Here is a 22,017-nt window from a genome sequence, read left to right as displayed (position 1 = left end):
ATTATCTTTCATCTCTGGACTCTTACTTAATCTACACACAGCCTTTCTCCAGATTGCTGAACCCTTCTTAATGCTGGAACAAGAGCACCGACAAATATGAGATTTAGTTGGAACCCATATGACAGCAGTCACTGGGAAATAGTTGATTGATATACAAAATGCCCTTCTGAGTGTTTCACTTGGTATCTTGGTCTAGCAAGCTGTATCCATTGTCTGGACATTGTGGTCTGGGGTCTGCACATATTGGTGGGAGTTGTATTACATGGACATGGCACTGAACTCTCAACTCTTCTCCATATGAAGCTCCAGCCTCTTAGACCAAGTCCCACCCAAGATGGATGCTTGATAAGGGAAGGCTAGAAAACCAGATGACTGGGAAAATGGGGACCAGAGGACCTTTGCCTTAGTGAGGCTAGGATCTGAGCATGAAAGCAGAGGTCACCTGGGGAAGCTCAGGAAAGACTGGGAGTCATAGCAGGGACTTCTGAATCCTAGGGCTTCCTCCTACTCTGGGCTGGCTTCCTGGGGAGGACAACACACTCAGAGGTGGATGGTGGTGGGAGAAGGCTGCCTGTGGCCTGTCACAGTGAACAGAATGCCAAGCTGGCATGATGAACAGGGAAATGGCACTGATCTCACCCAATAGATCCTGGACTGATATTAATCGAGGGGCAAACCTGTCATTGCCCAGTGTTGCCATTTCTATCTCTTGCCCCAAAAATCTTTCCACAATACTGAGCAGTAGCAACACATTCTACTTGCTATATTCTATCCCCAACACTCACATATTCGTGCCAAGTCTCTCTCCAAGAGACAGAAACCTGATCTTGATCTTCCTGTACATTTCTGGTTCGTATTGTGCTCTTTGCCCCAACCCAGATGTTTCCACATGGAGGATAATGTCCCCACCCAAGTCTTCCTCTCTCTCTAAGATCAGACCTGGTACCTTTCCTGAGAACCTTGCCCTACTGGCTTCTCAGGTACTGAGAGCACTTTGTCCTTTTTATCATATCTCTGGTTCTTGGGCAAACCACATTTCTTAACTAGGCTTCTTGGCTGCTCCTGTTCTTCTCCAGCCTCAGGCCAATCTGCTCCCCAACCTGATTTCATTGGTCTTGGATTTCAGACAGGGGCCTTATGGAGAATGAACTCCCCTCTTCCCTGCCCCAAACCCACACAAAGATCCCATTCCTCACCTACCATCCAGTCCAAGCCCAGCATGCTAGAAAGAGACACCCACGGCTCACATGGAAATCAGAAGAACAGAGGTCTTCTTGGTGGAAGGCCCAGAGTGATCTAATCCTCACACCTCCAGCTCTTGGTGGCCAGTTGGTGCTTTTGTCCCTCAGGGGAAGAACCCAGAGAAAAGCACACATGATGCTGACACTGAAGTTTGGGCTGAGGCACAAAGATACAATAAATAGGTCCTCCATTCCAAAAGGGTCAGATCAGACTACATGCCACATTTTTTCAAGCAAATGATTGAGAAGTAACTCTTGAGCCCCTTTCCTGGGACAAGAATCAGTTTGGTGCCCTGGCTGGTTTGGCTTAGTGGACAGAGCGTCAGCCTGTGGACTGAAGGGTCCTGGGTTTGATTCCAGTCAAGGGCTCAATCCCCAGTAGGGGGCATGCAGTGGGGGGCATTCTCTCTCATCATTGATGTTTCTATCTCTCTCTCCCTCTCCCTTCCTCTCTGAAATCAGTAATATATATATATATATATATATATATATATATATATATATAGTCAGTTTGGAGATGGAGAGGGAGGTTGGGGGGACTTTTATTTTATTTTTTAATCTTTATGATATTTTTCTTTATTTATTTTGATTGTTGATGCTATTACAGATGTTCCCACTTCCTCCCCTTTACTCCCCTCCATTCAGCTCACCTTCCCTCTAGCCATCAACACACTGTTGTCTATGTCTATGGGTTGTGTATATATGTTCTTTGGCTAATCCCTTCACCTACTTTCATCCAGTCTGCCCGCCCCCTCTCTCTGAGGGAGGACTTTTATTATTTATTTATTTTTAAAATTCTCACTCGAGGATATTTTCTCTATTGCTTTTTAGAGAGAGTGGGAGGGGAGGAGTGGGGGGAGAGAGAGAGAAAAAAAAAAAGAAAGAGAGAGAGAGGTGAGAGAGACATATTGATTAGTTGCCTCCCACACAAACCTGCATTGGAGCGGGGATCAAACCCACAACCCAGGTATGTGCCCTTGACTGGGAATTGAACCCAAGACCCTTCAGTGCTCAGACTGACATTCTAACCACTGAGCAACATCGGCCAGGGCTGGGGGAGGAGTTTTAGATGGCTGCAAGCCCTGCCCCTAGAGAGCAAGGCTCACTTCAACAAGATCAGTGACAAAAGGCTTCATGAGACACAAAGAGCTTGGTAAGTCCCAGCATTTGGGGGATGTACCCACTGGAGAAATCCAGTGGCCAGATTGTGGCTGACTGGACCTTCCATCCAGGATAGAAAGAAGAACAAGTGGCTGCATTGAGGCCAACCTGCACTCCAAGGGGATAGGGGCCAAGTAGGCTGAAGGCTAAAGCAGGTTTATTCCAGCCCTCTCCCCAACCCCCAAACTAGAAGAGTGAAGGAACTCCTACAGAGAAACCTATGTCGAGTGCATGGGCAGAAAACCATGGACAGATGATAAGCTAGAGAAAGTACAGAAGCTGCCAGAGGGGCCTTAAAGGGAAAACTGAAGAATCCATGAGAGTACCCAGGAGGGAAAGACTTTGAGGTTCTGGAGGCCCAGAGAATATATTATAACAGTGCAATCAACAACTTTTGGGCCCCCTTTCCCTTCTTCTGCCTCACACTTCAATCCCATGAAGATCAATAACAGCAACTAGTTCCTGGAAGGGGGAAGAAAGTGGTCAACCCCATCCCTTTCTACTCAACCTTCCCCAACTGCTACTTCTGGACAAGCAGGCAGCCCACTTGCAACCAGCCCTTGTTGGAGAGGGGAAAATTCCTACCCCTAAATGAAGATCCAAGTGTTGATTATGAACTAAACATTTCTATGTACTAACTTAAAGTGAATGTAGAACTTCTCACCTGAGAATGACCCAGTTGAGTCATGGTACTGCCCAGATTTTCATTCAGGGACAAGAGAAAATTCTTCCACTGAATGAATTTTATAGGAAAGTTAGGAGACAAATACAGTTGCATTCCAATTACATTCCAACAAGTTATTCTTGTTTAAATCATGGATACAGACACAAAGCCAGTCAACAAATAGGACTGACAAAAGTCAGACCACATAAGGACCCTTAGGCTGTTTAACTTGACCCTCTCATTTGGCTGATACCATGACTTTAAAAACGACAATGATGATGATTATAGCCAACTCTCATTGGCTCATGTGTTGCCAATCTCTGTTCTAAGCCCCTAAATCTTAATTCTTTAATCTTCACAATAATCTTATGCTTATTAAGCAAATGAGTAAATGGTGACCTAATGCTGGGCTTGCAGTAGGGCTTAATGATGGTAAAACAAATCCTTGCTTCATCTGCTATCCCAGCTCCAAGGAAACTTTAAGGATGAGGAAGAAGTACAGAGAAGCAAGCTATGTACTTAATTATCTTTCTACTACTGGGGATCATTCCACTCTTTATACTGTCAGGTACCCTTGACCAAGCTCAGCTTTTACTCATAGTATTCCACTATCCACACTATCTTCTCCACTCACCTAAATCCTGCTTACCCTTCAAAGCCTAACCCTCCTGCAGCCACCCTCCCAAACTCGGTCCAAATATCCTACAGCTCTTAGCTAAGCAGATGCCTTAAGTTACAGAGGAAGAAGGGACCCAGAAAAGGGAAGAGACTTATGCAAGGTCATGCAACAGGATTAACTCTCACTGAAAGGAGAATTTAGGGTCCTGATGCCCAATCTAAAACAGCAACTCTGTAGCACGTTAGAATGGGGGCTGATTATGCCTGGGCATGCTAACTCCCAGAGCAAGAGCATCAGCTCTGCAGGCATCCGATTCTATGAAGTAGTGATGGAAGAGAACTAGCTTTTGCTTTTTTAATTTTATTTATTTTTTAAATGTTTTTATTGATTTTAGAGGGGAAGGGAGAGGGAGAGAAACATCAATGATGAAAGAGAATCATTGATCAGCTGCCTCCTACATGTCTGCAACCGGAGCATGTGCCTTGACCAGGAATGGAGCTGTAACCTTCTGGTTCATAGGCTGACCACTGAGCACTCCGGCTGGGTGAGAACTAGCTTTTATTGGAGGACTAGACCCAGCCGTAGGTGGTGGTGGTGGTGGGGAGTGTGTGTTTCAGTGCATTGGGATTAGGAGCTCAGGAGCTGGGGGGCAGGGCAAGGCCAGGGCTACATGATGGTGAGGTGAGTAGAAGCTGGGACACCATAGCTTTCCTTGTGCTCCTCAAACAGTTGCTCCAGAGCCTTCACGTAGAGCGTGTGGTAGTGGTCAACTTCCTCGTCAGTGGGGTGGAGGCTCTGGGGCACCAGGATGGGGCTGCCCACTGCAGGGAGAGGGGAGACAGATGAGGTGAGAAGTGCCCACACAGCTGATGACAACTTTCTTCCCTGGAGATGAGGACTCACCCACAGTAGTGATGGGCACAGGGAAGGGCAGCAGGCCCCAGGAGTTGGCTGAGAAGAGACTGCGGCCCCAGAAGATGCAAGGAGCAAAGCCCAGGTACTTCTTGATGATGGACTGGCACAGATACTGCCAAGAGTCTGTGGCAAAAACCTTAATTCTGTAGACATCATTCTCCCCAAAGGAGTACACAGGCACCAGGGAGGCCCTGGAAAGGAAGGGCAATAGAGAAGAGGGGTGGTCAGGCCAGCAGCTCTTAAAGTACCCCAAGGATGGGAGCCCCAGAGAATAGCATAACCCTCCCCACACCTCATAATTCCACTTCCCAAGCCCTTTAAAGCAAATGACAATGGCTACAATGAAAAATCTGGAAGAAGGGACTCACATTTCCTGAGAAAAGATTGTGTATTGAACCTTCATATATTACCTAGTCTTTACAACCAAACCATTACAAGGCAGGTATTAACTCTTTCACAGGTAAAGAAACATGCCTAAGGTCTTGCCTTTGAGATAGTGTCAGAGAAGGTTTCCTGCCCTGCTATTTGTACTATGACCCTGGCTCTCTTGGAGTGGGAGGAAGCTTGCAAAGTGGACATAGTGCTTGGCACAGAGTAAACACATGAGCACCTTCCAGGTATAGGGCCCAGTGTAGATGCAGAACAACCTATAGGGTCCCAGGTGTGCAGAGATGGAGAGTGTGCACCCAAAGGTGCGCTGTGAAGTTCTGACCATTAAAAGCAGCCTTGGACTGGGCACCAGCACCCCTCTCACCCATGCCTCAGCGCCAGGCGTACAAAGCCTTTGCGATTCTGGAGAACGACATGATGCTCCCTTGAGAGTGCATACAGGGATTCATGGGCACCCCCAATCATGATGACCACGACCTGCCCACGCCGGGGCTGTGACAGAATATAGTCCAGGCTATGGCGGCTCACAGAACACATTCCTGCAGGCATGAGAAAGTGGGAGCAGTCACCACCTCCTCCTTGGCTCCCCAGCCCCTCAGCCTACCCATTCCTCCCAACCCCTCTACCCACCATGCCCATGTCACTGTGCCCTATAGTGTCTGTTCCAACAAGGACACCAAGGACACTTGCTCCAAAGCTATTCACTGATGTCCACTGTGACCCTGGCCAGTGTTCAGACCAGGTCCCTGAGCTAGGTGGGTGGAGGTCATCCCGGCCAGAGAGCACCTTCTCCCACTCACATGGAGGCTCACCAGTGGACATGAGGTAGTCTCGATAGAGTGGAAGGTGAAAGAGTCCATTCAGTGCAACTACTGAGCACCGAAGCCCAGGGAACTTCTGAGTGAAGCCAGTGCTCTCGGTGGAGAAATTACAGACGGTTCCGATGCACATGATCCCATGTGGATGAGAGCCAAACACATAGTTCCGGTCAGGGGGCAGCTCTACTGTTTTCACCAGCTTTGGGGTGTTGGGCAGGATGAGGGGAAGAAGGCATAGAAGTCAGGACACCAGGTAAAAAGTGTTGCCTCTCCTCATCCCAACTGATTTCAGAGATCAAGGATGGGTCAAGGGCACAGAGGGGCTACTCTTGAACATCACTCCACCCCCTGCCCCATTGCCTTAGCTTAGGCAGCTGGGGCTCAGGCTTCTGCACTACTAGGGGTGAATAGGTGGGGAAGGCAGGGGAAAGGAAGGAGGCAGAGAGCCTTTCTGGAGGGTAACCAGTCACCTTGATAGGATAATAATCGCTTAGGTGTTTCCAAATAGTCCAGTTCCTTATCCACTTAGACCGCCTTCCACCTTAGGGTAGAGAGATATGGGTGGAGGAAGCCCTGGGGGCACCCAGCTGCCATCTCTCAGTACGTGGCCCCCTTCCAGCACTCACCTCGGTTGGGTGTGTCCCAATCTAGGAAGAGCCATGCCAAGTAGAGAACAGAGAATGACCAGAGGGATGTGAAGAGGAGGGAGAAGACAAGAAGGAATGAAGAAACGCCTGTGTGAAAGATGAGTAAGTAAACATGAATTAGCCTTTGAAACTCAGGCATGTCATCCAGCTGTTCCTCTCCTCCACCCTCAGGGATCATACCCTCCCGCTATCTCCCAGCCCCACACTGGCCCTCTCCCCTTCTCTTTGCCCTTGGGCACCCAGATAAGTGGCGCTCCAGCATTTCTCCCCCAGTCCCTTCTCCCCCTGCGGACCCCAAGCACCCATGCCTCTTCCACTTCTCTCACCCATGAAAAGGAAAGTGAGCACGAATTGGTAGGCACCCACTACTTCCAGCCACTGCTTCTTCAGGGTCTTCATGGTGCAGGCGAGGGCGGCAGGAAGGTGGAGACTCCTATCCCAGGAGCTGCCCTGGGCCAGCAGGACTCCAGGACCCCAGGAAAAAAGGTGCCTGGGAAGGCTTTCTTGTCCGAGGGGCTGAGACTTTTGGATCTCCGGGATTGCGTGTGGGGTGGGGCGGTGTGTGTGTGTGTGGGGGGGGAGGGGTTGTGGACGGGGAGATGGTTGGATTCGGATGTGTCCAGGCTGTTCTCAGATTGATCTTTGAGCTTCCTGAGTCAGTAGGTCTGGGCTGGCTGCAGGGCGGGTCTGGGAGGAGCGAGGGGCTGTGGGAGGGAGGTGGGGCAACTACCGTGCGAGGAAACTGAGAAGACGCTGGAGAGCCGGAGGGCTGGGCCCCAGCAACTGGGGGGCCCAGAAGCTCAACTGAAACTGTCTGATCTGGAGTGGGGCCAAGCAGGGAGGAGGTGAGGGTGGGGCGCGCAGACCTCCCCTCTGGGCAAAAACACACAAACACCGCAAATCTGTTCCCGCCTTTAATGTCACCCCCTCCACAGTCATAGGGGGCCGGGAGGGATGGGAGGCGCCGGCGCGCCTAGGTGAGGACGAGGTGCCGGTCGGCCGGGACCCCGTAGCGCGCCTTGTGCTCTTCGAACAGCCGCGTGAGCCGCTCCACGTAGAGCGCGTGCAGCGCGTCCACCTGCGCCCGGCCAGGCCGGGGGCTCCGCTGCACTGGGATCGGGGCCCCCACTGTGGGCGGAATGCGGGGGAGAGAGGGGAGAGAGAGAGAGAGAGAGAGAGAGAGAGAGAGAGAGAGAGAGAGAGAGAGAGGGAGAGAGAGAGAGAGAGAGAGAGAGAGAGAGAGAGAGAGATCGCTGGAACTCCCTGTCTCTTTCCCTCCCGCCCCCTGCGATCGTCTGGAACAGAGGTCATGGCCCTAACAGTTGTCAAAGGCCAGCTTGAGGGTGAGGTCGGAGCGGCTGGTCAGGATCTTAGACCCCCAACCAGGGACCGTACCGTCTGGCCCGAGAAGCGCTCCGGGGACTGCGCTCCGAGGCGTGGGCGGGCCCGGGCTCACCTACGGTGTAGATGGGCCTGCGAAAGGGCAGGAGGCCCAGGCGGCCGTGGAACAGCGGCAGGGACACGCTCAGCAGCGGCTGCAGCGCTTCCTGAGCCATCCGCACCCACGAGCCTGGTGGGTTCGGGAACTGCTGGAAGAGTTCGTTCTCCCCAAAAGAGAAGACAGGTACCAGAGAGGCCCTGGGGGAGAGAGGCATGCCTGGTTCCCGGCCGGGCGCAGCGCTCCTCCTGCACGGAGCAGCGGCATGCTCCTGCGACCACCCCAGCTTCCTCACCCGTGTTCCAGCGCCAGCTTGACAAATCCCTTCTGATTCCGGATCCGCAAGCTCAGCGCTCCGGGCTTTGCCTCCAGCGCCTCCAGGGGCCCTCCCACAGCCAGGACGGCCACCTGGCCGCCCCCAGGCCTGGACAACAGATAGGCGGCGCTGGCCTTGGCTGAGGACACCAAACCTGGGTGAAGGCAAAGGCTGGGGAGAGGAGTGGCCCTGGAGCCTGGGTCCTCTAGAAGAGACGGGAGGGCACTGGGGAAAGTAGAGCTGGGACCAGGAGCCCCCAGGCGGGATGGCAGGTCAGAGGTGACAACAGGGATGTGGTTCCTGTGGTCGGGCGCCCCACTCCTCACCAGTAAGCATGCTGTAGTCCCGGAAGACAGGAAGGTGAAACCAACAGGGCAGCATGAGCAAGTGTGGGCAGAGGCCAGGGAAGAGGCGGGAGAAGCCGGTGGCCTCTGTGCAAAAGTTGCTGAAGGCCCCGATGACCAGGACGCCATGAGGGTGGAAGCCGAAGAGATAGTTGTGGGAGGGATCCAACTCTGCGGTTTTAACCAGCTGGGGGGCAGAGGATGCACACCCCACCCTGGTGGTGAGATTGGACATGTGGGGAAGATGATTGGAAGGGTCTATTTTGTATCTGTCCCCACCCCAGCAGGGGGCTCCTGGGGGTCCTCACCGAGATGGGGAAGTAGTCCCGGAAGTGTCTCCAGATGGTCCAGTTACGGACCCAGGCAGATCTGCGACCTCCTGTCTGTGGGGTGTCCCTATCTCCATAGAGCCAGACCAGGTAGAGGACCCCTAGTATCCAGGCCCGGCTTAGGAGTGCAAGGATCAGCACAGCCAGGCACACCTGGGCTGGAGGATGGGGAAGGGGGTCTCAGGACCTGGGCTTTTAAGTTCCAGGTCTCCCCCTGGCCCACTCCCTTCCCTGTCCCAACTAATTCCTTCTCAGTCCTTGAAGGACCCAGAAGATCCCTGCCCCACGTCCCCCCTTGTAGTGGGGCAGCAGAGCCTCAGGCGTGTGTGAGGAGGTTAGGTCCAGGGATTCAGGGACTCACACAGCCCCAAGAAGAGGAAGAGCCATTGTAGGACAGCAAACACCTGGAGACTCCGGCAGAAGCGGCTGGAAGAGGCCGGCATTCTGTAGAGGGGAGTCGCACAGGGGTCACCCTGAGCTCTTAAGCACACCCTTTTGGCCCAACCCATTGGCCCTGACCCCTGGCCCTGGTTCCACCCCATTTTCATTTCTTTTGCTGACGTGCACACTAGGCTCAGATGAGCTCAGGCAAGGAAGGGTTAACCACTACTTGAGCTCATGGAAATGAGCAGGGGGAGGGGGGGGGGGAGGAAGGTGTTTGGACTTTGTGTTTGTCAGGACCTCCCACCTCTGTGAAGAGCTAACAGAGGTCTGGGAAAGTGGGGGTTTGCCAGAGTGGTGTGTGCCAGGAATGGCAGGGCTCCCAACATGAGTGAGAACAGCCTGAAAACCTTTAGGCAGCCTAGGACTCTGTGCAGAGACGCTGCAGAGTGAAGGGCTTTGTGGGAAAAGCTAAGGACTGGGGAGCCCCTCAAGAGAGGGCCCACTGAGCAGTGGGCACCCCTCTAAGTGGGTTGGGGCCAGTCCTCACTGTTACCATGACCCTACCCAACCGTGACCAGAGGCCCTGTGGGAGCTGTCACCTTCTCCAGGTCAGGCAATGTCACTTCTTTTTTTTTTTTTTTTAATCCCAGGTGTGCTAATGCCAACATCACTATATCTGAGTCTGGTTATGATGCTTGTTCTGTCTCTTCAAACTATGCTTTTTGCTTTTTAGTATATCTTGTAATTTTTTTGTTGAAAGCCAGGCATGATATACTAGATAGAAGGAACTATATAGTAAGTAGGCCTTTAGTGGTGTGGTGGTAAGGTGTGGGGAAGGGGAAGTGTCTACAGTCCTATGACCAAGGCCTCAGTCTGTTAGTGAGCCTGTATCCCTGAACTGTGAACTCCACGCATGCTTCTCAGTCTCCTCCAGGTGCGGCAGGGCAACTAGAGGGGGCCGACTGTACATTTCCCTTTCTCCAGGTTTGATAAGGTCTGATAAAACTCCAATATGTTAGGCTCTGGTAAAGCAGCTTCTCTTGAGGTCAGGCCTTGTTAAGGACTGAATGCACTGGCATAGGGAATGTCACTCCTTTAGGAAAGTCTGACACCCATCCCATCAAGTGCCTCTGTCACATGTTTTCCTAGCATAAAATATTTTCCCTCCATTATGGTAATTTTCAGATTAAGGTCTCCTCTGACTGTAAGCAACAAGAGGCAGGTAATGTCCTCATCACTGCAGCCCTGGGACATGCTTTGTAAATGAATGGACCCACTGTAGGAGACAGCTTCCAATGCCCAGGTTGGCACACCCTTTCTTGTGCAGGCTTCCTTGTCCAGGGACCTTACCAGGAGGCATTTTCTGCTGTCCCTGCTCAGCACACTTCCACCACCAGGGTGAGAGAACTTAAAAAGTCCAGCCAGAGAAATGCTCAGTCCTTTTGGTAAGGTGATCCACCCACTCAGGTGACCTGCCCCACCCCCCAGGAAGGAAGGCTTCATGGGGAAGTTTTCCTGGGAGTCAGGGCAGGAGGCAGGAATAAAGTGGACAGCAAGTGAGGTGTAGGAGGCAGGACATTTCCTGGGACAGGTGAATAGGCCTGTTTGGTTTTTAAAAGGCTTCTTCTGCCAAAACCGGTTTGGCTCAGTGGATAGAGCGTCGGCCTATGGACTGAAAGGTCCCAGGTTCGATTCCGGTCAAGGGCACGTAACTTGGTTGCGGGCACATCCCCAGTAGGAGGTGTGCAGGAGGCAGCTGATGGATGTTTCTCTCTCATCAATGTTTCTAACTCTCTATCCCTCTTCCTTCCTCTCTGTAAAAAAATCAATAAAATATATATATATATAAAAAAGGCTTCTTCTGCAAGAGAACAATTGAAGATAAATTCAGGAAAGATAGGCTGACGCAAGGCTGGGAAAGACCAAGCTGAAGGGGCGTGGCTGGCTGGCCTCAGGGTCCCTGGGTGAAGGGGTCTTGGCAAGGGCTTGATGACCCCCTAGAGGCTGGAAGCAAGACCTGCTCTCAGGAGGTCTCTTCCAAGGCTGCTTCATATTCCTCTTCCAGGAGGCTTTCCTTGGAATGACCCACCAGGGCTTCCCCTTTCCTGATTACCACCCCCACCACCACCACCAAAAGCTTAGGTCCCAGCAGCAGCAGTAAGGCCCCTGCCTGTCTTCCCTCATAGGACACATGCCTCCAGGGAGCCTTCCTTCTCTGAGCACCGTCCCTGAAGCCCAGCTCAGGGATATGCCACCTGCCTTTCATATAAAGATGCCATCAAGTGATGAAAGATGCTATCAGCGCCCTAACAGGTGTGGCTCAGTGGATAGAGCGTCGGCCTGTAGACTCAAGGGTCCCGGGTTCGATTCCGGTCAAGGGCATGTACCTTGGTTGCGGGCACATCCCCAGTGGGGGGCGTGCAGAAGGCAGCTGATGGATGTTTCTCTCTCATCGATGTTTCTAACTCTCTCCCCCTCTCCCTTCCTCTCTGTAAAAAATCAATAAAATATATTTAAGAAAAAAAAAAAAGAAAGATGCTATCAGGGAGGAGTGCGGGGTGGTTGGTGGGGGTGGCTTTCAACAGAAACTGACAGTGAAGTCCTTTTGGTTTGGCCCTTCTATGGCACTTCCCAAGCTCAGGCAATAAAAGGCAGTGAGAACTGGGATCCAGGGAAGCTTCCAGGTTCCCACACATTCTGCTTCTGCCTTTTCCTCTTCTCTGTTCTCTTTCTTTGGAATAACTCTGGTCTCTCTCTACTCTGGGTGGCAGGAGGGGTTCAAGGTCAATAGGTAGATGAAAGATAATAAATGGACTAGAAAATTACAAATCCTCCTTTATTGGGAGTGAGGCTAAGAAACAATAAGTTATCACATGGGGAACCCCCGAAGCTCTCTCCCATGAACTCTTGGGGGCTGAGGGGAGGGACAAGGAGGCTCCAGGAGCTTCTTGAGAGGGCTGTGTGTTGGGGGTTAGGGAGTGAGGTGAGACATCCAGTCCCAGGCACACCGAACATACACTCAGTAGATGAAGAGCCAGAGAGACCCTCTCCAAGGAGTGGGGCATAAGAAGGCACAATGGCAGGAGAGGTTTGGCAGAGTGGTTGAGTGTCAGGGGTCGACAAAGGACACCATGATGTAGCGAGTGCCCCTCGTGGTAGGCAGCCCCTCATGGTAGTGGGTGAGACGGCCAGGGTGCAGAAGCCCCCAGCCCTTCCGTGGGGCTGAGATCACACAGTCATAGCGTAAGAAGCGACAGCCACCTCCCTGGGAAGGGGACAGAAGGCGAGAGTGAGTAGACATGGTGCTGGGGGCAGACAGATACAAGGACACAAGAGACAGACTAAAGATATAAGGGAGGGGGCTTTCAGGGCGTTTGGGGTGTCAGATGGGGAGACATGGGAGGAAGGAGGCAGGAGCCAGCCTGGAAGCGACCCAGGAGAGGATAGCAAAATAACTGGGAAATGTGCAGGGGGCAGGCTGTGGGCAGGGAAGGCACCTGAGGGCTGTGTGCAGGGGAGTAAGGGATTGGACACAGGGTTCCAATAGGAGTGTGTGTGTGCGCGCACACACATGCAGGGGCCCCGGTGGTGCCCTGAAGTGGGAAGACACTAGGGGCTCACCTCATAATCCAGGTCCTTGTGGTTGAGAGCAACGTTGAGAGTAAAAGTGGATGAATCATGATGTGGCCGCAGAGAAGGCTGTTCATCCGGCCGGTAGCGGACCACAAAGTTCATCACTGCCCGGGTCTGTGGGGACATGAGAAAAGAGGCGGAGGGATGACCCTCAGGTCCTGGGGCTCTTCTGAGGAAGTGATAGCTCCTGTCCAAGGAGTGGGAGTGGCTGCAGGGGTCTGGGACTGGGGTGTGGGGAGGTTGAGGGAGCAGGGGCGGCAGGAGCAGCGCCCACCTTGGTGTGGTAACCTGGGAACAGGCTCTCGGTCATGGGCCCCACGTACGTCCTCAGCAGCTGCAGCCACTGGTCTTCATAGCCCACCTGCTTCATGTGGATGTCTACAGTGGGCACATTCTCGTAGCCTCCAGCTAGTCTTGAGTCCTGTGGACAGTGGGCACTGAGCCCCTGACAGAGCAGTGCCAGCCTCCCCTCTCCTCTTGCTCCCAGGTCTTAAAGCCCATATTCCCTCGTCTGGAACAGCCTCAACCACTTCTTAGCTTGACTCACTCTTATTGTCTCTTTAAGTCTCAGCTAAGATGGCACCTCTTCTGTGAGGTCCCTTGGTCCCCCAAGTCTGAGCCAAGGGCCCCTCCTGTGGCTCCCACAGCACCTGCAGTGCTGCTGCTGATAGCACAGGTGAGAGGGCAGAATTTGGCCTACACAACTCAATAGTGCACCTCAGGGGCTGTCACTGAGGACCTGCCCAGTAAGGATTTCTTTAATGAATACATGAATGAATGAATAAATGCAGCTGTGACCCTTGTGGGCCCATCTCCTTGGGGACCACTCTCTGTTCCCACTCTCCTGGTTCTATTTTTTTTTTAATTTAATAAATCTTTATTGTTCAGATTATTACAATTGTTCTTTTTCCCCTCATAGCTCCCCTCCACCCAGTTCCCACCCCACCCTCTATTTTTACCCCCCCACACTGTCCTCATCCATAGGTGTACGATTTTTGTCCCGTCTCTTCCCGCACCCCCCTCACCCCTTTCCCCCTGAGGATTGTCAGTCCACGCCCTTTCTATGCCCCTGATTCTATTATATTCACCAGTTTATTCTGTTCATCAGATTTTGTATTCACTTGATTTTTAGATTCACTTGTTGATAGATATGTATTTCTTGTTCATTATTTTTATCTTTACCTTTTTCTTCTTCTTTCTCTTCTTAGAGAATACCTTTCAGCATTTCATATAATGCTGGTTTGGTGGTGATGAACTCCTTTAGCTTTTTCTTATCTGTGAAGCTCTTTATCTGCCCTTCAATTCTGAATGATAGCTTTGCTGGGTAGAGTAATCTTGGTTGTGGTTCTTGCTATTCATCCCTTTGAATATTTCTTGCCACTCCTGTCTGGCCTGCATAGTTTCTGTTGAGAAATCAGCTGACAGTCGTATGGGTGCTCCCTTGTAGGTAACTAACTGTTTTTCTCGCTGCTTTTAATATTCTTTGTCTTTTGCTCTTGGCATTTTAATTATGATGTGTCTTGGTGTGGTTCTCTTTGGATTCCTTTTGTTTGGGGTTCTCTGCGCTTCCTGGACTTGTAAGTCTATTTCTTTCAGCAGGTGGGGGAAGTTTTCGGTCATTATTTCTTCAAATAGGTTTTCAGTATCTTGCTCTCTCTCTTCTTCTGTCCCCCCCCCCCCCCCCCCCCCCGCCGCCCATAATTCGGTTGTTGGTACGCTTGAAGTTGTCCCAGAGGCTCCTTACACTATCTTCATATTTTTGGATTCTTTTTTCTTTTTTGCTTTTCCGGTTGAGTGTTTTTTGCTTCTTTGTAATTCAAATCTTTGACTTGATTCTTGCAATCCTCTAGTCTGCTATTAGATCTCTGTATAATATTTTTTATTTCAGTCAGTGTATGCTTAATTTCTAGTTGGTCCTTTTCATATCCTCAAGGGTCTCGCTAAATTTATCGGCCTTTTCTAGGAAATTCTTGAAAAACCTTATAACCGTGGTTTTGAACTCTATATCCAGTCCTTTGCTTTCCTCCATTTCTTTCATTTGTGATCTGTTTCTTTGTCTCCGCATTTTGGCTGCTTCCCTGAGTTGATAGAGTGGCTTTGTGTGCTAGGTGTCCTATAGGGCCCAGTGGCTTAGCCTCCCCAGTTACCTGAGGTGGACACTCTTGGTGCACCCCTTTGTGGGCTGTGTTCACAGTCTTGTTGTAGTTAAGCCTTGATTGTTGTTGGTATCACTGGGAGGAATTGACCTACAGGCCAATTGGCTGTGAGGATCAGCTGTGTCTACACTGGAAGAACTTCTGTGCTGGAGACACCCTTATGAGACAAGATTTGCAAACGCCTCTGTGCTCAGCTTGGATGGGGCGGAGTCTCAGGGCGGAGCAGACAGCATTGGTTTCCCGTCCGCCCTTCCCTAAGAGGCCTCTGGGTCTCAGTGTCCCGCGGTAGTTGTTGCAAGCACCTCTGAGAGAAAGCTGCCCTCGAGTTCCGCCCGCTGTCAGACAGTCCAGTTTCTCCCCAAATGAGTCTGGGTCCCCAGAGTCTTGCCCGAAACTGGAGTTCAGCGCAGTCGGGAGCTTTTGTCTCCCTCCCGCTTGAGAAAGCCAGCCACGCACTTAGTTGCCAGTCCTCTCTGCGCGCGTGTCTCAGTACCTCTGCCTCCTACAGCTCCTCTGAGTCTCAGTGTGCTTTTCTCTTTCCTTCTAGTTGTAGAATTTCCACTCAGCCAGCCTTCCTGTGGGTCTGGATGATGTCCGTTTTGTCTTTTAGTTGTAGTTTTGAAATTGTTGTGCCAGGCAGCAGTTTAGGTGTCTACCTATGCCACCATCTTGATTTCTCTCCTGATTCTATTTTCCCTCCATCTGACCCAACAACTCCCTCCTCCTGGAAGGGGCCCTCCCTTCTCCCCTGCCCCAGCCCCTCTCACCTCATGCCGGCCTCCTGACCACTGACCATAGTGCTCCATTTCCTCCACCAGCTCATCACACATTTGGTCTGAGAGCAGAGGGAACCAGTACACATCTGGGCATGGCTAAGGACAGGGCAGGGGAAGAACAACTTGTTCAGTCACAGGGCTGGGTGACACGGGGTGGGGGTGGGGGGGGCGGGGAAGGGGGTGGCAGCCAACGAAAGAGAGAAAAAGCAGGAGGAGAAAGGGAAGCCAGGAGATGAGAGAAGCTAGGAGAATGGGGATCTGAGTGAGGGGATGGGCCACAGCAAGGGCTTGGCCAGGAGAGGCTGGGCCAGAGGCAATGGGAGCAGCATGGAGAACACAGCACAAATGGCAGGAGAGTTCTGGAGGCCCAGATTCTGGGCCAGTGCTTTTCAAACTTCTCTACAAAAATGTCATTTTGTAGACAAGAGAGGCTCACTGAGTAATGCTGGGGTGGGGAGCTGAACGCCTATCTGATCAGCCTTTGCTTTCATCTTGCACAAGCGGAAAACCCTAAGGCACCTGAGGGAGGTCAGTTTGGAAACCACTAATCCAGACGGTGGACCCAAGGGATGATAGCCATCAGGCAGTAAGGGTTCCTGAGTGAGGCTCACCTGTTCCACGAGTCCCTCCCCTTCAAGAGCCCGGCTGTAGTTCTCGTGAATATACTGCTCCTTCCAGTCCTGGGGAAAAAGCAGGGGAGTACACCTTGATGTGTGTCCTCTTTACTTCATCTGGTCCCACCCAGGAAACCCAGCACCTGGACAGCCTCTCCCTGGGCAGTAGCAGGTCCTGCAAAGGTGTCATGCCCATGTGCACCCTCCTATAGTGAAGGGCATTCACACTCTTTGAGCCAGGGCCCCCCACTCACCAGGGGGTTGTCAAAGATCTGCCAGAGGTCGGGGTGTAGGTGGTCTGTGTCATACCGGGAAGTGGCCAGGAGGCGGCCAAATTCATGTTGATTGCTGAGATGGAGGAAGATGCCCTGGAGTGGGGAGAGGGTGTGAGAAGGAGACAGGAGGTGGCTGCCTCCCAGCACCCCAGCATTGGATCCTGCTGCCATGCTCACCTTGTCCCTCAGACTCTTACAGAAGGCCATGTCTGGGTCGGTGTCACTGCCGGAGAATACCTCCCTCTGAGGCAGCTCTGTCCTTAAGGTCTCCCCCCGGATCACATATGCCTGGGAAATGTAGGGCACATTCCACACGCCCCTGGAGGTACCGACACTAGGGTCAGCTAGGTGGGTAGCCCCCCAAATTCTGCCCAATTCAGCCTGGGAGCCCCTTCCATCAGGGACACCCCACACTCTGAGCTGAGAAGCCATCTCACTTCCTCTGTCAAGCACTCCTGGTCACAACCCACCAGTGTCCCCCTTCACAGTCAGTTTCTACCCACAGCTGCACCAGAAGATCCCTGAGACTGAGGCTTTGGGAGAGGACGGGGGCATCTGTTCAGGCCTAGGTGGGAGGAGGAGAGGGGCTGCAGCCCGGGCAGGACTCACACTCGCTTCCGCTGCACCAACTCCACGTAGTCCTCGGAGCGTGCGTAGTACTCGTCGGGACTCAGGGCTCCCCAGAAGTTTGACCACAGCTTCCCATGGCGGGACAGCATGGGTGCTATGACCTTCCTATGAACAGGTGGATGTGAGGACTGGGCAAAGGCGAGCCCCATGCCCAGGGAAGGAGCTGGGGTGCTCGGGGGACTACTTGAGGGCCCTCTGGCTGAGCCAGGCAAGCAACCTGTTTTCTTCAATGAGGATGCGCAGGACCTGCTGGTTGGTGATGACGGCATCAGCATCCAGACTGAAGTAGAATTCACACTCGGGGTCCTGCCGACACTTGTCCCTGTGACAGACCAACAGATAGAGGAGCTGAAACTAAAGCAGGTGGGGGAGGAGGGTACTGCAAAGGGGGTGAAACTCCCCCTCACTCTGGGACCTCCAGGTTGTCGAGTCTGTGAGAGAGGGGCAAGAGAGGGACAGTACATATGGTGGCCAGGAAGGCAGCACTGTGTAGGTCATGGAGAAGCTGGATGGTGGATGGAGAAGGAAGGGTGGTGCAGTGGGTGGCAGCCTCATCACCTCCCACCTCCTTTCCCCCACTGAGCCTCCCTGCCCAGGTCTCACTCACATGGCCATGTCCCTGGCCTCGCCTGGGGTCAAGGCCTCCTCTGGCCCCACCAGCTTCACAGCTGAGAAGTGGTCCTGGAGCTGGGGCCAGGAGTCGGCAATGTGGGGTTCATGGTACACCTCCTGGAGATGGGAGAAAATGGGGGAGGGTGCTGAGAGGGCAGAAAAGACGGCACCTGGGAGGCAAGGATGGGGTGGAGAGGGTCAATGGATAGAAAAAAGGGGGACATTTGTAATACTTCCAACAATAAAGACAGAGTAAAAAAATAGAAAAGATGGCACCTGAGGGATGGGATAGGAAAGGTAGTGAGTGAACAGAGTGTAGGAAGCAATCGGGGGGCAGGGGGGAGTTCTGATCAGGGCAGGTCCCTTGGAAGGGCCCACATGGAGAGACTGTCAGGGTGTCTCACGTTGTTATGCAAGAAGAGGGTGATCCTGTCGGGGGGATAGTCCAGGAGCATCAGCCTTTGCAGGAAGCGGGGCAGGAACGGGGTAGGTTGTTCCACAAACACGGCCAAAAGCACCCGGGGGGGAGGCTGGAAGATACATGACAGGGCTCAGAGGAAAGCCTGGTACTCCCACTTGGTCTGTCCTCTACAACCTGGCCAGGTTTGGGGGTTCCAGGAGCTCTGCCACCCTGCTTCAGTGTGCTCTCCTGCCCTACCCCGCCTCACCTGCCCCCCCGGGAGTGTCCTCCGGTCCTGGTCACAGAATCCACAGCCTCCCCCAGGAGTCCAGCCATTGGGGACATAGTTTCCCAGGTAATTCAGCTGGAGCTGTTGGAAGAGACAGGGAGAGAGGCTAGACAGAGGAGCCCATCACCAGAGATGAGGGAAGTCGGGTAGACAGACAGGAACAAGGAAGGGAGCAGTGGGCACTGAGAACCTCTCCTCGTATCTCTGCTGCTGGGGCTGGGAAAGACCAACTGCTCAGAAGGGCTGGAGGTACTCAGAAGCTGGGATTAGGTCTGGGGCAGGGACAGAGGTTGTGGGGCCAAGACTGGGACAAGGGTAAGGGGCTGGGGCTGGGACTAGGTATGGGGCAGGAGCTGGGGCCAGGCCTGAGGCCACGCCTGAATGGGGCAGAGGCTGGGGGCTGAGGGTATGAGCCATTGGGGCACCTTAGTGGGACCGTTCCCATGCACCACAACAGGAAGCGTGTCGTAGGCCACATTCCGTATACGCACACGATTTTGATCAAATTTTAAAACCACCTCATCTGGGGAAGAAATGCCAGGATTTAGACTTGCTTTCTCCTGAAGCTGCCATGCAGCAGGTGCTTCTAAATATGGGGGAATCCAGCTACTCTGATGCCACCCCGCGGATCTCCTTCAGTGTGACCTGGACAAGTCACAAGCCCCTCAGAGAGGCAGTTTCCTCATCTGTAACATGTAGATAACCACAGACCCCAGTCCTCCTTTGTAGCATTGTTGTGTTAATGAAATTACAGAAGTAAAGCCCCTGACCCAGGGCCTTGGCACATAGTATGTTTCATAGATGTTAGGCATGACAGCCACTGCTTTTACCACTGTTAGCACCATGCAACTTTATCTATCAGCCATTCAGACATTTGATGAAGTTAACATAAACATGAGTTGAAGACAAGCCCAATTCCAGCAGGAGCCCCTTCCTAAGTCAGGACCCCCAGCAGCCTCTCTCATCTCCCCTTCTGATTGCCTGTCTCCTCACCTAAAGCCCCGTTGAGGTTCTGAAAGATCCGGGATTTATAATCCAGATTAAGGCTGAATTTCTCCTGGATGGGATAAGATGGAGCAGTTAATTCAAGAAGGGGTGGGACATCATTTCTCACTCTTTTCTCTTTACATCTTTCCCAAAGCCTCTTCACCCCTTCTCTCCCATTCAGCTAAGTCCTGCCACCCCCATAGAGCTGCAGGTGGTCACCCCTTCTCTGTCCGTCCCTACCCTCAGTCCTGGGTCCAGATAGAGTCGAGTGTAGAACAGCTGATCATCATCATCATCCTTGTACTTCCACTGGCGGACAATTTGGTGGATGGTGGGGGCAAAGCCAATGAATCCTGTCGGGGGAGGAGAGGAGCTGACTCCAAGACTCCCCGGGTCCCATGAACCTGTCTCCACTCCCTCTCTGGGCTCCCAGCGCCTGGAACACTCCATACCCCATCACTCTGGGTCCCTTTGCCTCAGGCACTCTGCCACTCACCACCAGAGTTGAGGAAGCGCTTCCCCGTGCCCACCTCAGGGTACTGCTCTGCCAGCCCCCACTCAGGCCAGCAGAAGCTCTCTGCAGAGAACAGCAGGCGGCTGCCACTCTGGACGAACTTCTTCAGCAGTTCTGAGGGGCTGCCAGCCAAAATCACATCATAGCTGGCAAGGAAGGGGAGGATAAATAGGACAGCCACTGGGTTCCTTAGTACCCTCACCCTCTTCCTCTTGTTTGCCCCACCCCTTTCTCCCTACCCCAGCCCCTTTACCTGTCCACAAACATGATGACCATATCCTCCCGGTCCGCATATTTCTCCATTTCCTTCTTTAGCCACCTGACCTTCTGTCCTCCACCGACTGTTCTGGCCACATCACCCCCTCGCCACTTCTCTCCCAGGCCCAGAGTCTGTGGGGAGAGATCCGTCATGCCAGGCAGGCATTCAACTGGCCAGGCTCACCGTGAGACCCCAGGCATCCAGTCCTCAGCGCACTACTCCAGCTGGAATTTCACCACCACCCCGCCCCTCCCCCCCCCCCCCCCCACCTCCTAGCGCCAGGAGGGCATTCCTCTCCTCACCCGCACTGTATAGTTGAAGAACTCAGCTGACCGCAGGAAACGCCGGTATCCCTCTGTCTCGGCTGTGGCCACAGTGATCACCAGCAACTTCTCTGTTACCAGTGGGGAATGAGCACTCACCCAGCTCATTGCCCCACATGCTCCACCCATCTCAGGTCTTCTTCCCCTCCTTCAAACTCTGCTAATGTCCCTTACCTTTTGTTTCCCCATTCCCTCTTAAATCTTCCCCCAAGGAAACTTCGACCCCAGTGAGAGCAGTGACACCCAGGAATACGGGGTCCGCCAGCACGGGGTTGACCCGTAGTTCAGAGTCGGGAGTGAGCAGTTCCGTCCTAAAGAGCACGTGGCGAGGGAGACCCCCCACCCTCACCCCATCACCCTGCCCCCCCCCACACACCCCCCTCCGCCAGTCCCGGTGGACAGACACTGCAGTCCCGAGCTCGCTCGGCTCTCCCTGGGGATTCACCTGGGTTGACAGGGTTTCCACCTCGGTCGGAAGCCGAGGCCACAGGAGGCGGCGACAGTAGTAGCAGCAGCAGCAGCAGCAGGAGCATCAGGAGCGGTAGTCCGGGGCCCCAGGAGGCCATGGCGGGGAGCTGGCCGAGACCGCACACAGGCCCGCACCTGGTTCCCGCTGCGCGCCTGGATCCAAACCACGGAGCGGGGGGCTCTGGGAAGGCGACCCGGGCTGCTGTGCGGCTCACTGCGAGGAAGAGCAGGGCTGCGGCTCCGCCCTGGAAAAAAGGCGTAGCCGGAGGTTACAGAAAACTCTAGATGCCGGCGCCCCAGACAAGGAGAGGATTGTCCCTGGGCGCGGGCGCGCTGCGCGGAGCGAGCGGAGGGGCCGCTGGATCGCGAGGCGAAAGAGGGGCGGGGGCTCGGGCCCGCGGTCACAAGCTGAGGACTTCAGTCCGAGGCATCCCAACCCACTGCTCGCCAGACACTGCAGAAAACTGAAACCCGGAGAGGGGAAGTGACCCCTTGCGGTCCGACGATAGGCGGGTCTTTGCCGTTGCCCTGCCCCGGCGGCGGGGCGGAAGACTGGAGAGCGAGGCTGCTGGGACGCGCGGAGCGGGGGAGGGTGGAGGAGCGGGCGGAAGGCAGAGAGGGGGCCGAGGAGACTGAAGCCCCAGAGGAGCTAGTTGTTGAAGTGTCTGTGGAGGGTCATCAGGGACCTCTCGGGTCGCCCACTCAAGCCTGCTCATAGTCTTTGGGAGTCCCGTCAGTCATCTTTACTCCCCGGGAGAAGCTCCAGTTGCTGCCTCTGTGACAATGGCATGTAAAGAAGGACCAAAGGAAAATGG

At 53.4% G+C, this 22,017-nt stretch overlaps 2 protein-coding genes across 5 annotated transcripts; both read right to left on the bottom strand.

The window, feature by feature from the left end:
• Positions 1–4,058: 4,058 nt before the first annotated feature.
• MOGAT3 (monoacylglycerol O-acyltransferase 3) lies at positions 4,059–9,332 on the bottom strand. Its single transcript, XM_080677458.1, has 13 exons — positions 9,244–9,332; positions 8,862–9,040; positions 8,536–8,740; positions 8,189–8,363; positions 7,912–8,093; positions 7,462–7,583; positions 6,782–6,905; positions 6,435–6,542; positions 6,279–6,349; positions 5,803–6,007; positions 5,355–5,529; positions 4,589–4,791; positions 4,059–4,506 (listed from the first exon to the last, which is right to left on the bottom strand). Exons 1-13 carry the CDS (start codon positions 9,323–9,325, stop codon positions 4,352–4,354), a joined length of 1,986 nt encoding a protein of 661 aa, XP_080533584.1. The 5' UTR covers positions 9,326–9,332; the 3' UTR covers positions 4,059–4,351.
• A 2,750-nt stretch (positions 9,333–12,082) lies between these two features.
• On the bottom strand, positions 12,083–21,743 carry PLOD3 (procollagen-lysine,2-oxoglutarate 5-dioxygenase 3). Of its 4 annotated transcripts, none has more exons than XM_080677906.1 (19): positions 21,180–21,743; positions 20,714–20,805; positions 20,406–20,542; positions 20,135–20,298; positions 19,879–19,991; positions 19,645–19,708; positions 19,077–19,174; positions 18,631–18,732; positions 18,367–18,492; positions 17,958–18,079; positions 17,568–17,672; positions 17,330–17,455; positions 16,898–17,039; positions 16,700–16,813; positions 16,443–16,511; positions 15,823–15,927; positions 13,174–13,320; positions 12,888–13,013; positions 12,083–12,531 (listed from the first exon to the last, which is right to left on the bottom strand). In XM_080677906.1, the coding sequence occupies exons 1-19, from the start codon at positions 21,298–21,300 to the stop codon at positions 12,376–12,378; spliced, it is 2,229 nt and encodes a 742-aa protein (XP_080534032.1). In that variant the 5' UTR covers positions 21,301–21,743; the 3' UTR covers positions 12,083–12,375. The 4 variants fall into 4 exon arrangements, with proteins under 4 accessions (XP_080534032.1, XP_080534034.1, XP_080534033.1 ...); XM_080677908.1 differs by having other exon boundaries at positions 12,084–12,531; positions 20,909–21,703; XM_080677907.1 differs by lacking the exon at positions 13,174–13,320 and having other exon boundaries at positions 12,084–12,531; positions 21,180–21,685.
• Between the last annotated feature and the right edge of the window lie 274 nt (positions 21,744–22,017).

This window comes from Plecotus auritus, assembly GCF_963455305.1.
Source record: "Plecotus auritus genome assembly, chromosome: 7".
NCBI lineage: Eukaryota > Metazoa > Chordata > Mammalia > Chiroptera > Vespertilionidae > Plecotus > Plecotus auritus.
This window is presented reverse-complemented; position numbering and strand designations above follow the sequence as displayed.